Source organism: Pseudophryne corroboree, chromosome 12, assembly GCF_028390025.1.
Source record: "Pseudophryne corroboree isolate aPseCor3 chromosome 12, aPseCor3.hap2, whole genome shotgun sequence".
Lineage (NCBI taxonomy): Eukaryota > Metazoa > Chordata > Amphibia > Anura > Myobatrachidae > Pseudophryne > Pseudophryne corroboree.
In genome coordinates, this window is record NC_086455.1 from 168,920,112 (window position 1) to 168,935,797 (window position 15,686).

General features: G+C 45.7%; 1 protein-coding gene across 3 annotated transcripts in view; it reads right to left on the reverse strand.

Moving 5' to 3' along the window:
• SLC24A4 (solute carrier family 24 member 4) overlaps positions 1-15,686 on the reverse strand; it is a 160,419-nt gene that overhangs the window by 47,857 nt on the left and 96,876 nt on the right. For all 3 annotated transcript variants that reach the window (XM_063948475.1, XM_063948473.1, XM_063948474.1), the window contains 3 exons: positions 10,214-10,290; positions 7,472-7,546; positions 1,103-1,187 (listed from right to left, as the gene is read on the reverse strand). In XM_063948475.1, the coding sequence (XP_063804545.1) occupies positions 1,103-1,187; positions 7,472-7,546; positions 10,214-10,290 (237 nt within the window). The remainder of the gene's footprint in view (positions 1-1,102; positions 1,188-7,471; positions 7,547-10,213; positions 10,291-15,686) is intronic.

Genomic DNA, 15,686 nt, shown 5'->3' on the forward strand with positions numbered 1-15,686 from the left:
TGCTTTGACTGGTTGCTATGAGCAACTTCTCGACTTTATCTCTCGAGAAGGTTTGATCCATCTCCTCCTTGTTTGCTGAAGCAATATTCATGATGATGCAGCCTATCCTTCGTGCCTCATGCCTCAGAGATGCCTCTAGTTTCTATTGAGCTGAGAGGCTGAATATTGGATGGATCAGTTGTCAAAATGGTGTCATTTAATAAGCTGCATTCAGGTGCACAACCATCAGCTTGTATCTGTCTAGTGCAGGCTGCAAAACAAGGGGTAAATTTACTAAGGATTGATTTTCTGTTCCTGTCGATTCTGAGGTGAATTTGAGGTTATTTGGGAGTGCTCTAAATAGATGGAAATTTGACTTTACACTCAAATAGAAACTCAAATAGACCATTGGTACTTCCCCATACACATCCATAGAAAACGCTCATTTACTAACATTCGACTTTAAAGCTGACCAAAAATCGCCATTTTCAATAGAATCATCAGAAACAGTTCTGTGTTTTAATCCATGTGGAATTAACTGAAACCTCAATATGATGGAAAAACATGGGGGAGAAGCATGGGGGGCACTCTGACTGCATACATAACGTCATTTAAAGACACAGCAAAAAAATCATGGATATGCATATTAGGCCAGGAATGAAGGTGTTTGTGGGTAATACAGTGCATGTGACCTAGTATGGCCAATAGGAATGCTTCTGTATAGTTTTGTCTATTTTTGGCTGGTTTTGTGTTGATTTTTGGTCTATTTATTATTCTGTTGAGGGTGAACAGAACGCATTTAGAACTTCAAATAGAAACCAATGCACCATCAAAATCAGAACTGAACAAAATAACAACAACAAAAAAAAACAACCAGACTGTTAGTAAATTATCTACATTAAAAAGAAACACCGTGGTCAATTTTGAGGGCATGTTTTTTTATTTTGGTCGATTTTAAACTAGACCCAAAATCTACTTTTAGTAAATTTACCCCCAAGTGTCCGATTGGTTGTTGAGATTTAGTGCAAATGTTGTACCTAAATGCCCTGTAAGTCGTGGCCACGTGACGTCACGTACTTCTAGAACTAGCCGTGCATTCGTTTGATTCAGGGTCAAAACTCACCAATAACGGAGGCAAATAACTCTGGGGTAGAGCTTCCAGCGGCCATGAAGGTTGCCCCAGCCACGTCCTCGCTCAGATGCAGCCTCTGTAAGAGACATTGTAGTTAGTAGTGACACAGAGAATGGGAGACATAACGGGGCTGAGTTACTAAAGCTTATAGAAAGGATAAGCGGGGGCTGCAGAGCTCTGCAGTCCTATGGGCGGAGCTACTGGCTGCAGGGTGCTGCACAAGCTCCATACCACTGAGTGGCAGTATTGCCCATTTCCAAGTGATATCCAGAATCTGATTGGTTGGTTTGGGAAACACTTCCACATTTCCTTTTTTTAGAAGCTTAAAGGGCCCTACACACTTAGCCATAATAAAGGACGATATGAACGATATAGCTAAAAAAATGATCGATAAATCGGTCATATCATTCAGTGTGTATGCATCAAGGATGAACGATGTGCATCCCCACAGTTGTTCATCGTTGGTCTATTATTGTAAATACACGCAAGCCAATTTGGACGCTATAGATGTAATGTATCGTCATATATAGTCCAAATCGGCCATAGATATCGTCCAATGTGTATGCAAAAATGGTTGTTAAAATTTTTTTTAAAAAATCGACCAACGATAATATTGTTGGTCGTTAAAATCACTGAAATCGCCCAGTGTTTAAGGCCCTTTAGAAAATTTAGCTTAAAGTACCAATCAACCTTGATAAGAGGCGATCGGTTCAGTTTTGACTCGGTTCTTTTCGCCAACTTAGCGCAAGTTTGGTTCTGAAAATGTCATCTCGTTGGTCATTCAAAACACGTGAGAGACAGAGCCAATAAGATGACGTTTTTACGTTTGAATGCAAACAAGTGAAAACGCAACCAGTCATCTCTAGCTTAACCTACAGGTGACGCAAGAGCTGCGGCTATTATGAGGCCCTGAGGAGAGGAGAGTTTCGGTATTGCAGAGTGACCACCACCCTGAGACCCCTGACCTGGCAGAGTGCAGGCTTCTTCTCAGCTAGTGCTGGACCAGGTCGGGAAACCTGAGAGGCATCCACTGGCCTTAATGCTAAAATTGCAATGGGTCCCGGTGATACAGTGTTCCTCCCCTATCACAGGCTCTCTCAATGCCAGACAGACAACTAATTGGTGCCAATCTCTTATTGCGCAAAGGGCCTGGGGAGAATTCTGGGAGTGAATCTTTGCTCGAACAAGGTGTGATTGACGTGCAGCCTGGGAGAAGGCAGTTGGTAGTAGAACATATGTTTGTACATTATGCATGCATTGGTGGCTTCTGTTATTTCTGCATAATTCAAGACAAACAGTTAATATTCTGAATTGGCTCCAAATGCACAACAGATTTAGTAATTATTCACGCCAATCTTTACTCAAAGGTTTCTGTGCATCTGCCGTGCCAGGAATAAAGTACTGCAAAACCAGGGCAAAAATAAACGGCTGTTATATGCAATATGAAGGCTACTGTTAAAGTAACAGAGAAAGTCTGGTTTGTGCACACGGGTAAGGAAATACTGCAGAGGAACTGCAAAACTGGCGATGTAATATATGCTGTAGTAGAGCGCGTAATAATATTTACTGATCTCTTTTTAAATGTAATTGAAATTGGACCCTTTAAATGACAAGTTGCAGATTCATTCATTGTCGTCATCTCTAGTGGTCATATATAAGATTTAAAAATCTACGGCCTTTTCCAAAATAAATTCATGCATGTCAACGGAAATTCCCAGCTCACAAGTAGGTGGGTTAGAAATAACCTTATAGGAACGTTCCACTGAGAGCTGCAAAGTTACCTGGGATAGGGAATATGTACTAAGCCATAGAGAGATTAAGTGGAGAGAGATAAACAGCCATTCTGGAGATTAGTGCATATTAGAAAACTGCATTTTTGGAGGTTTGAGCGCAAAATGACCCTTGATGTATCCCACCCTTTATCTATCTCCACTTCATCACTGTCAAAGGCTTTAGTACATCTCCATCAAAGTTTGTTACAGTCTTCCACTATCTCGGCAGACGGCTAAACCACAATTATTTTATTTTTTGAATACCTCATTGAATTTCATCCAAAATGCAAAAACCGGAGTTGTACAACACAAATAGGGCCTTGGTCTGATTCCAATACCACATCACCAATGCCAACCACTGTGCCACTGTGCTGCCAATATCAATGTATTATCAATAGAAAGATGCACATTTTCAAAATAAAAGTAGTAGTACAGTGGTGTCTAAGAAAGAGGAATAGTGGAGTTAAACCCTGTAATTCAGACACAGACATCCAATGGTGGTCATTCCGAGTTGATCGCTCGCTAGCCGTTTTTAGCAGCCGTGCAAACGCTATGCCGCAACCCACTTGGAGTGTATTTTAGCTTAGCAGTAGTGCGAACGAAAGGATCGCACATCGGCTACAAAGTTTTTTTGTGCAGTTTTAGAGTAGCTCAAAACCTACTCGGCGCTTGCGATCACTTCAGCCTGTTCGTGTCCGGATGTGACGTCACACACCCGCCCAGCGTTCGCCCAGCCACGCCTGCGTTTTTCCTGGTACGCCTGTGTTTTTTCGAACACTCCCTGAAAACGGTCAGTTGACACCCAGAAACTCCCACTTCATGTCAATCACTCTGCGGCCAGCAGTGCGACTGAAAAGCTTCGCTAGACCCTGTGTGAAACTACATCGTTCGTTGTAATAGTACATCGCGCGTGCGCACTGCGCCGCATACGCAGAAGTGCCGTTTTTTTGCCTCATCGCTGCACAGTGACCGAAAGCAACTAGCGATCAACTCGGAATGACCACCAATATGTACAGCATCATATGTAAGAGTCCGATGTATATTTGCACATGCGTCCGAGATGCGATACGCATGTGTAACTGCGATGGCCACAGATCAGAACTGCGCAGAGATCCATGCAGTTCCGATAGGTGTTTCTGGGCAGTAACAAGTTGGTGGCTGCCATCAGTGGTTGCGTCGGCAGCAGGCGTGTCGGAGTTGTGCCGGTGTTAGTGACTGCATCCCCGTCAGACATTCTTAGCAACCATAGGGTTGGCCAGAAGTCCCATGGTGCGCTGATGTCCAACCGATGATGTGCCTTTGTGCGCACCACAGCGGACTGGGTAAGCAGCCAGTGTGTCTCTTAGAAGACAGCCCATTGGCTGCGACAATATCATACATTGGCAGTAGTGGCTGATACTGCATACCATCCTATGAAGAGTGCATGCCTGCAGTACAGGGCTAGTGAGAACACATTGGTGATGGTACACAGGCGGTGCCACATTGCGTGCAGGGAAAATAAATGCATGTATATTTGTCCTGTGAAGAGTTGTGCCCAGCTGGCAGCGCACCTGCCCCTAGGGATGTGGATGCATGGTTTGCCACTTGTCCTCATCAACATTGCCCACATGCACCAGCCTGTACTTAGTGCAAGAGATACATCTTGAGTTTGCCCACTAGCATTACATTCATAAACTGCACCACTGTGCTACTGGCGGCTAAACCTCACGTGTGTCTAGCTGCATCTAGCCAATCAAAGTGGTTTTACTCAAGCACTGACCAATCACAGTTTTCCACGCTGGTTAGTAAAACAGGCTTAAGGTGGGTATACACTGATAGATACAGTATATCTGCCGATCAATTGATCGGCAGATATATCTATGGATGGATCGGGCAGTATGCTGAGCATACACACTGCCCGATCCATCGGGGACTGACGTCATGAACTGGGCGGGTATGTACACACGCCCGCCCAGTTCAGCTGTCAATCACCGCCGGCCGCCGCAGCATGTGTACGGGCGGCTGGCTGGTTGCCCGTACACACACAGCGATGCGCCAATATATCGGTAGATATATTGGCCGTCGGCTGTGCTGCGGGGCCAACGCGATATGTCTGTGAATGACGGAGTTCACAGACCTATCGCCCGTACACACTGGCCGATATATCGGCCAGTGTGTACTCACCTTTAGAGCCTGAAGAAATAGTGTTGCATAGCTAATGAGTTTTTTCTTTTCTATTGTACTAAGGGGGATATGTACTAAGCAGTGAAAAGAGTGGAGAAGTGAGCCAGCGGAGAAGTTGCCCATGGCAACCAATCAGCAATGAAGTAACATTTATAATTTGCATACTTTCAAATTATACAGAGCAGCTGATTGGTTGCCATAGGCAACTTCTCCACTGGCTCACTTCTCCACGCTTATCACTGCTCATTACATGTCCCCCTATGGCCCGGATTTATCAAGCCTTGGAGAGTGATAAATTGCACAGTGAAAAAGTACCAGCCAATCAGCTCCTAACAGCCATGTTACAGGCTGTGTTTGAAAAGTGACACTTAGGAGCTGATTGGTTGTTAGTTTATCTCCGCCTACTTTATCTCTCTCCAAGGCTTAGTACATCTGCGTGTGTTCCAGTAATAGGCAGAAAACACACTAGCTGAAGAGGTAACAAAACTAATGTATCTGCATACCTCCCTGCATACCTCCCTGCATACCTCCCAACTTTTTAGCTGAGGGAGTCGGGACGCTTGTGCGGCTAAGCCGTGCGTGACCCGGAAAAGGGGAGTGGCCTCTGGTGAAATGGTGGTGCCCTCGGCCGAGTGGGCAGGACCTCGCGGCACAGAATGTTGTCCGGCATTTTTGGGGGCGTGGCATTTATTCAGAGATCACTCGCAACTTTCCAGAGCAGACCAGCGGGTGATCAAAGGCTTCCCCAACCGCCCCCCCCCCCCCCCCACCTCGTGGCATTTATTCAGAGATCACCACGTGGCATTTATTCAGAGATCACTCGCAACTTTCCAGAGCAGACCAGCGGGTGATCAAAGGCTTCCCCAACCGCCCCCCCCCCCCCTCCCCACCTCCCCCAGCTCGCGGGAGGGACACAAGACAGTGTCCAAATAGCGCCATTGCCCCATTGGCATCGGGACAGTTGGGAGGTATGTATCTGTTGCCCAAACCTGAAAAGCTTAATGGTAATCAGGTTTAGCTTATTTTACTGGTGGTGTTGATGTAAAATGCAGCTTTCTCCTGCTCCAATACTGCACGCCCAACACCCTGGAGCCTGGATCTGTGTTTGAATAACTGATTTCTATACATCAGTGTCCCCGTTACGGGGGGCGAAGCTTAGACCCGCTTCCCTTTGTCATTTCTTACCCATCACATTTTATTATCATTTGACAACAAACTGATTTCCAGCTGAGATTCTCTGAGACACCGAACGCTTCCTAAAGCTACGGATCTTCAAACGCAAAACTCCGCTCACATATAATGAACAGAAACCACTGAACCAGCATCCCAGTATCTAATTATATGTTCTTCACTTCTCTCTCAGCATTACCCAGACACACCGATACCGATAAACGGCATGCAGAGTCACACAGATTCATGGGTGCAAATGGCAAGTGTTTGCACACCGTTCATGTTCACAAGTGATTTTAGATACACATTTTAGCACTTCCATCCTATTCTGAGCCGGATGCAAACTGGCCGGATCTATCTTTCCGTGGGCCAGATGTACTAAGCTTGAAAAGTGATAAATATCACTGTGATAAAGCACCAGCCAATCGGCTCCTAACTGTCATTTTTCAAACACAACCTGTGACATGGCAGTAAGGAGCCGATTGGCTGGTGCTTTATCACAGTGATATTTATCACTTTTCAGGCTTAGTACATCTCCCCCCGTGAAATAGGGCTTTTTGGGGCGGTGACAAAGCGATCACACAAATGGTCCCTGACTTGTGGGCGTATCCCGAGAGTGTTGTGAATACTTGAGAGGCGCCAGTCAATGTACTGGGTTGCGGGGCATAGTGTGGCCAACATCTAGGGTTACCATGGGCAGTGTCAGGACAGAGATAATCCGCTCTCCGGCAACCCCACTCTCCCCTTCCCCCCACCCCCCCCTGCTCGTCCACCTCCAGGGAACTCCGCCCCCCCCCCCCCCCCCCCCACTCCCTACAGTGGGGTAAATTTCTGAAGGTGGGAGGTTGTTTTTTTTTAGAACTGGTGATGTTGCTCATAGCAACCAATAACATCTTACTTAACATTTATCTAGCTGCTTCTAGAAGATAATAGATAGAATCTGATTGGTTGCTATGGGTAACATCACCAGTTCTAAAAAAAAACTCCCACCGTAGTAAATTTATCCCAGTGTGTGGCTAGTTACTGTGGGCTGGCCCTTTGCTCTCGGACTATCCCTGTGGCCTCCTCACCTCCCACCTCATAAGTTCCTCACCTCTTCCCCCTCAGCTTCCTATTCGTTCTCTCTACCTCCCCCCCCCCCCCCTGAATAATACATAGAGGTAAGCAAGAGTGCAAAAGGAAATGCTGAGACATGGAGGAAAGAAATGACAGACCCGGCAAATAAAAGGAGACAGCTATGATTCTATGTACTCGCCTCACAGATCTTCTCCAGGGATGGAACGAAAAAGTCATCACACACAATAGCCAGGGCGTAGAACATGTACAGCGCCTGCAATGAGACGAGAACGCGTTTCACTTACACCGTAAATCAGATAAATCCTTCATTCCGCACAGGTCGGCTCTCAGGAACGATTCAGCCGAACTAGAGAACCAGCAGTTGAATCCATATTCCGTTCTGAGCAGTCAGCTTCCGGATTTATATATAGAACATTTATAACGGCATCAATCACGCTCAGGCCCACTCAAGCTCTAAATCTAGAAATGTGCTCAATAAATCACTACAAATGTATTTTTATGTCAAGAACAAATGACATTGCAGGTAGAAAACCTGATATCAGAACCTCTTGAATTTAACATTGATGTCTTGAGCGGAGCGTTAATGTGCGTTCTGTGGCGCTGTAATGCCGAGATAATGGCAGTGTGTTATGTTTGATTAGGTTAGGAGGCCGCAAATCTCCTCTCAATCAAAGTCACATCCAAAGCCGAAGAGACTTCATTCTTCAATCTCTGATGCTGGAAATGCGAGGATCAATTTTTGCTTTTTTTTCGCTCGATTATTATCTGCTCAGTATTGACCTACTAGCTACGGCTGTGTTCATTTCCTAACCTCTCCCCATACCTCATCGACGGAATTCCCTGCCACCGGGTGACAAGCTTTTAGAATATTCTTTACCGACAATTATATTAAAATAATAACCCGCTGAATAACATTTTTCTAACCGTTGCATTTATGTCATTCTAAAAAATTACCAAAAAAGGAACAAATAGCACTTTCTAGAAAAGAAAAAGGGGTCCTGGGAATGAAAAATGGAGGACATAAAAAGTAGACCCGAAAACATCGGTAGGGTTAATGCTACATAGAGTTCACAATAGCGGGTAATCTCTTGCACCGCTCCTGAGACACTCTGGAATCTTCCTGAACAGTGGCGTAAATTCGTCCCAGTTGACATCACGCAGCCTCCCCGAAAACGCTCCTGGCTGCTGGGCCCTGTTCGGCCCGCACCTCCCAACGCCGCGTCACCTCCCCGCGAACGCCCGCCACTGTCAATCGCATTGCGGTTGCATCCATCAGGGATGTGTGTGTGCCTGCACAGCGCATGCACAATTTGCCTCCATCAGCAAACTGTATTGCGGGCGGCATTTGCGGCCGGGTCTGAATGACCCCTTATGTGGAGTGATTGATTCTTACACATGGCAGTGATGTCACAACTCAAACCTCTATGACAGCTTCATGAAACCATATTAAAGAGGTGGGAGAAGACTAATTTGTCTATAATGCAGTGCGGAGCTAATGCCTAATTTTTTAGCAGTTCAATATAAGAATAACACAAAACAATGCATTTGACATTCTTGCATCACATCTAAAAAAAAATAACTTATTGGGTTAAATGTAATATCCTGTGAGAAGCAGGAATACGGGACTTGCAAATCTGCCCAGATTTTTAAAGCGGCACCCATTTACACAGTAAAACCAACCCAGTCTTGCCGTGAAAACGATTGCCTCTTTAAAAATCCAAGCAGACTCGCACACATTCTATCCATAGCGTTTAGTGGCCCTTTAACTTGCATATTCCAAAGTGTTTTAGTAAGTTTAGCTAGTTGAAAAGCACTGCGGTATAAGAACATTAATAATGCAGATTATTACAAAAGGATCTTTACTAATTGTCTTTGCCTTGTGCACTGGCTGCTATGTTCTCATCTAATACTGCCGGGTTAATAAACGCGCCATATTGGTGATTTCGTAACCAGTCTCTCCGCACAGACATAGCACTGGTTGGTATAATTAAAAATAAATGAAATGGAAACATAAGTGGTTTCGCTAAAGGTTTTCCCCAAGGCCAACAAAGAAATAAAAGGATCTGCAAGAATTCTTTTACCACTACACACGTGATTTTACTGCAGATCGTGTTTTCCGAATGGAATCCAGGTTCTAATTACATGTAACAATATAAAGCCATACAAATCAATTCATCTTCATTCAGTAATTATTTTAGCACAGCCGCTTCTCTCAGGCACAGGCGTAATAATCTGGTTTATTGAGCCAACTCGCAACAATAAATATCGCTCAGGATAAACAACTTATTTAAAAATTTTCAGAGCGTAAATCACTTGGGAATTCAGCTGGATGTGCTCTGTATGAAAAGCGTAGGCGCTAAGACGTCTGACAGTAAGACATTAAAGGAAAAGCATCCCCCTGGAAAACATTTGAATTTAAAGACAATAAAAATCTATAGACTGATAGCATCTACTGCATTCTCTAGAAATATTCACTACAACGTTTCAGGGCGAGATGTAGGCAGTAATGCTAAACATTACACCGTCCGTGCGGGGTGCAATTACCGCCGAGTGGGATCCCAGTGGTCAAAATTCCTACCCCGGAATCCCGAACAATGCCATAAGCCCAGCATCAAATACAGACTCCTGGAATCCCGATAGTTCTTCCAACGGGACGCTGCCCCAATGTATGTGTGTGCTAACAATTCTCTTCCCCCACCATACAGGTCAATTCATTCCCTTACAGGATACCAACTTATTGGCAGCAAGGGTGGTGTAATGGTTACTGCCTCACAGAACTGAGGTCTTCAGTTCGATTCCCACCATGGTCCTAACTGTGTGGAGTTTGTATGCACTCCTTGTGCTTGCGTGGGTTTTCTGTGGGAATATGCATGCCCTAAATAAACTGCCACCGTGATTGTTGGCAAGGAGGATAACTTACGCAGAAGATGTGAAGCAGAACGGCTCCTTGCTGGCGTTCTTTAATGTTGAATAAATCATCTGGAAACTCATTAATTGCTGTGGACAAAAAAAAAAAAAAGCACAAAGTCAATTACTGGCCTGTAAAATCTGCGGCACGTTAATGCCAAAATACTACAGAAACGATATTACATGTCAGCAATATGGATAGCCCTTTTTCATGTTCATATTTTCCTGTGACCGGTTACCATTGCAAATTCTCCATTTGTCATCTTAAGTAGGTCTGATCTGATTCAGTAAATCTCAAGCAAAGCCTTTGTTACACATCATATAAATGAGAGAGTCACAAGTTGTCCCAAAGCAGAATATCACTTCTTATTCAGAGTATTATTATTATTTATTTACAGTTTCTTTTATAGCGCAGCAAATTCCGTTGCGCTTTACAATTGGACACAATGATAAAACAAAACTGGGTAATAAACAAACATTCATAGAGGTAGGAGGGCCCTGCTCACAAGCTTACAATCTATAGGGAAACAGGCATTAATACACAAGGAAAGGCACTATTGTATATTTGTCCACCGGATTGCAAAGGTTCTTGGTGGGCTGCATGATATCACATCACAGCAATGATGAACCCTGGTCTGAAAGAAGGGAAAGTGAAGAAAGAGAAAATATGGAGGATATGTGTGGACTGTACAGGGGGGATATAATCAGATGGGAAAGCTTATGAAGGTTGAGTGAGCGGTTCTGGAATGTGATAAGCTGCCTGAAGAGGTGAGTTTTCAGGGAACGCTTGAAGGTTTGGAGACTAGAGGAGAGTCTTATTGTGCGTGGTAGGGCATTCCACAGAGTGGGTGCAGCCCGAAGAAAGAAAGAGTACCTACTCATTACCTGTAATGTGCTTTCAGTACCCCTCCGTAGCATCTAGCACCCCCCATACAGCATACCTCCTAAGTGACGCAATCTAGGCAGGACAGTCCTGATGAAGGCTCTGTCCCCACGTCTGCCTACAGACATGTTTGCCCCATTCACTGCTGCTCTACATGGGTGTTTGCCGGGAAGGGGACAGGGGGTGAGCGGCAGCCTAGTGCTTCAGCAGGGTGAGACACTCCCTGGGGGTAGTGACACCCTGTTGTAATGGGACCATGCCACCCCACCCTGGTACAAAGAGCTGCAACTTTTCATAAATGCCCCATTCCTCTTGCTTCATCTCATTTATATAGTGTCCTGCACATAAGCACTAGTAACGTATTGCCCGTCTGTAAATAAGATCTACAGTAACACCCAGTAACACCCAGTAACACCCAGTAACACCAGAGCTTCGGCTTTATTATTGTGGTCCAGAAACACCTTTTGCAGGATTGTGTCATTTCCAGTAGCAGCCCGCCGGGGGATCCGGTCTCTAGGTCAACAGTAACTAGGTCAACAGGGTCTTTAGGTCGACAGGTCAAAAGGTCGACATGAGTTTTTCACGATTTTTTACTTTTTTTGAACTTTTTCATACTTAAAGATCCACTTGAACTACGATCGGAACGGTAATCTGTGCCGAGCGAAGTGAGCCCTGCGAGGGGACGCGGTGCACTAATTGGGGTTCCCGGTCACTCTACGAAGAAAACGACACAAAAACCCCTCTTGTCGACCTTTTGACCTATCGACCTAAACCATGTCGACCTAAAGACCCTGTCGACCTAGTTACTGTCGACCTTCCATACCACACCCGCCCGCCGGTTGTGTATCTTTATACAATACATTAGTAGCAGCCCGCCGGTTGTGTATCTATATACAATACAGTAGTAGCAGCCCTCCGGTTGTGTATCTATATACAATACAGTATTAGCAGCCCGCCGGTTGTGTATCTATATACAGTAGTAGCAGCCCGCCGGTTGTGTATCTATATACAGTAGTAGCAGCCCGCCGGTTGTGTATCTATATACAGTAGTAGCAGCCCGCCAGTTGTGTATCTATATACAATACAGTAGTAGCAGCCCGCCGGTTGTGTATCTAATCTATATACAGTAGTAGCAGCCCGCCGGTTGTGTATCTATATACAATACAGTAGTAGCAGCCCGCCGGTTGTGTATCTATATACAGTAGTAGCAGCCCGCCAGTCGTGTATCTATATACAATACAGTAGTAGCAGCCCGCCGGTTGTGTATCTATATACAATACAGTAGTAGCAGCCCACCGGTTGTGTATCTATATACAATACAGTAGTAGCAGCCCGCCGGTTGTGTATCTATATACAATACAGTAGTAGCAGCCCGCCGGTTGTGTATCTATATACAGTAGTAGCAGCCCGCCAGTTGTGTATCTATATACAATACAGTAGTAGCAGCCCGCCGGTTTTGTATCTAATCTATATACAGTAGTAGCAGCCTGCCGGTTGTGTATCTATATACAATACAGTAGTAGCAGCCCGCCGGTTGTGTATCTATATACAGTAGTAGCAGCCCGCCAGTCGTGTATCTATATACAATACAGTAGTAGCAGCCCGCCGGTTGTGTATCTATATACAATACAGTAGTAGCAGCCCGCCGGTTTGTATCTATATACAATACAGTAGTAGCAGCCCGCCGGTTGTGTATCTATATACAATACATTAGTAGCAGCCCGCCGGTTTGTATCTATATACAATACAGTAGTAGCAGCCCACCGGTTGTGTATCTATATACAATACAGTAGTAGCAGCCCACCGGTTGTGTATCTATATACAATACAGTAGTAGCAGCACCCCGGTTGTGTATCTATATACAGTAGTAGCAGCCCGCCGGATGTGTATCTATATACAGTAGTAGCAGCCCGCCGGATGTGTATCTATATACAGTAGTAGCAGCCCGCCGGATGTGTATCTATATACAGTAGTAGCAGCCCGCCGGTTGTGTATCTATATACAATACAGTAGTAGCAGCCCGCCGGTTGTGTATCTATATACAATACAGTAGTAGCAGCCCGCCAGTAGTGTATCTATATACAGTAGTAGTAGCCCGCCGGTTGTGTATCTATATACAATACAGTAGTAGCAGCCCGCCGGTTGTGTATCTATATACAATACAGTAGTAGCAGCCCGCCGGTTGTGTATCTATATACAGTAGTAGCAGCCCGCCAGTTGTGTATCTATATACAATACAGTAGTAGCAGCCCACCGGTTGTGTATCTAATCTATATACAGTAGTAGCAGCCCGCCGGTTGTGTATCTATATACAATACAGTAGTAGCAGCCCGCCGGTTGTGTATCTATATACAGTAGTAGCAGCCCGCCAGTCGTGTATCTATATACAATACAGTAGTAGCAGCCCGCCGGTTGTGTATCTATATACAATACAGTAGTAGCAGCCCGCCGGTTTGTATCTATATACAATACAGTAGTAGCAGCCCGCCGGTTGTGTATCTATATACAATACAGTAGTAGCAGCCCGCCGGTTGTGTATCTATATACAATACAGTAGTAGCAGCCCGCCGGTTGTGTATTTATATACAATACAGTAGTAGCAGCCCGCCGGTTGTGTATCTATATACAATACATTAGTAGCAGCCCGCCGGTTGTGTATCAATATACAATACAGTAGTAGCAGCCCGCCGGTTGTGTATCTATATACAATACAGTAGTAGCAGCCCGCCAGTTGTGTATCTATATACAGTAGTAGCAGCCCGCCGGTTGTGTATCTATATACAGTAGTAGCAGCCCGCCGGTTGTGTACCTATATACAGTAGTAGCAGCCCGCCGGTTGTGTATCTATATACAGTAGTAGCAGGCCGCCGGTTGTGTATCTTACAGTAGTAGCAGCCCGCCGGTTGTGTATCTATATACAGTAGTAGCAGCCCGCCGGTTGTGTAGCTATATACAGTAGTAGCAGCCCGCCGGTTGTGTATCTATATACAGCAGTAGCAGCCTGCAGTGATATCACAGGTACTGGAGCTCTGGCAGTACACTACAAGTCATATCACAGAGCACCTGCCTGTCCCCAGATACCGCCGTCACCATGCGGTCTACTGCATGGTCGCACCACTGATACCGCTTTCAGAACGCAAATGCCGGATGCACCCCGGAATTGGAAAGGGGTCCTTCCCGGGGGCGAGCTGGCATTGGACCCTGAGAACTGGCTTCCCAACCCGGCAAAATATGCCAGGCCGGGGGGTGGGGACCATGGCGGTATCGGGGGCGGGTGCTGATGCGGCGCTGGGAGATGAGATCATCTCCGCGCCGCCTCGACCTGGGTAACCTGTTCACACTGCACCCCACCCAGTAATAACTCGGGTATAACCCTTTATTATTCCCGGGTTGAATTACCGGGTCAGGCGACCCGGGAATTCGGGAGTAACCATTTCACACCGCACAGCGACCCGCGTCGTCCCGCGGGTCTATACCGGGTTATTTGTGCGGTGTGAAAGGGGTATTAATCAGTATCCGGGCTATGAGTTGACATGTAAAAGCTCAACAGTACTTATGGTCAACAGGTAAAAAAAGATCTACAGATTCAAATGGTCGACGTGACAATGGTCGACGCAACTTTAAAACTTTTTCATATTTTGCCATCCACGTGGACTAGGATATGGAATTATAACCTGTGCCAAGGTAAGTGAGCCATACAAGGGACGTGGTACACTATTTGGGGTTCCCTATGCTTTGATGCAAAAAAAAAAAAGGTTGTCCTCTTTTTGAGTCGACCAATTTCCATGTTGACCTTTCTAAGTGTTGACCTGTTAACCTTTTCCATTGTCTACCTTTTACCTGTCAACTTATAGACCCTGTCGATCCATTCACCCTGTGTACCTACTGTATGTCGACTTAATAAGTGTTTACTTAATGATCTATACTCCGTTTAATCTGGGTACTACACACTGATCCAACTTCCGACCAACCATACATGATTAAAAACCAAGAGACCGACCGCTGACAAGCCGACCAATGGTGTAGTGCGTAGGCTGCGGATACCGGAACCGGTCCCAGCAGCTCAGCATGCCATCAGTGTGCCAGATCCAGTGGGATCCCAACAACATCCACTGATGCGGCGAAGGCAGTGGGCATGGTGGCAGGACCTGACGGAGGTAGGCGGCATGACGGTGGCCCTGCATCCTGGGTAGTCCCTGTCAGCCATTACTGCAGATTATGGCAGCGGCATAAGGAAGCGGTGGTGGGTCTTTTCCACTGTCGCCCTAGAGGCTCAAGGGTGGTTCATCCAGGTTCCAAAATGGTGCAGCGAGCATCATGGCTCGCTAGCAGCGCCATTTTTACAGTTCAAGATGGCTACAGCAAGCCAACTGCCGGCTAATATCAGTCAGCGTGAGGCAGCAACTGTCAGTGCGATGGGAAGGACGGAGCTAGTAAGAGCTGTTGACAGCAGTAGACGCTGCAAGTCCTGGGGAGGTGGCGGCCGCGCAACAGAGCTTAAGAAAACAGGAAGAAAACTCTAGAAGGAGGCGGACATCTTTATTTTAACATTTTCTTTACAAACGGAGTACAGGTACCAGCTGGCCCTTAACGTCCGGGCATG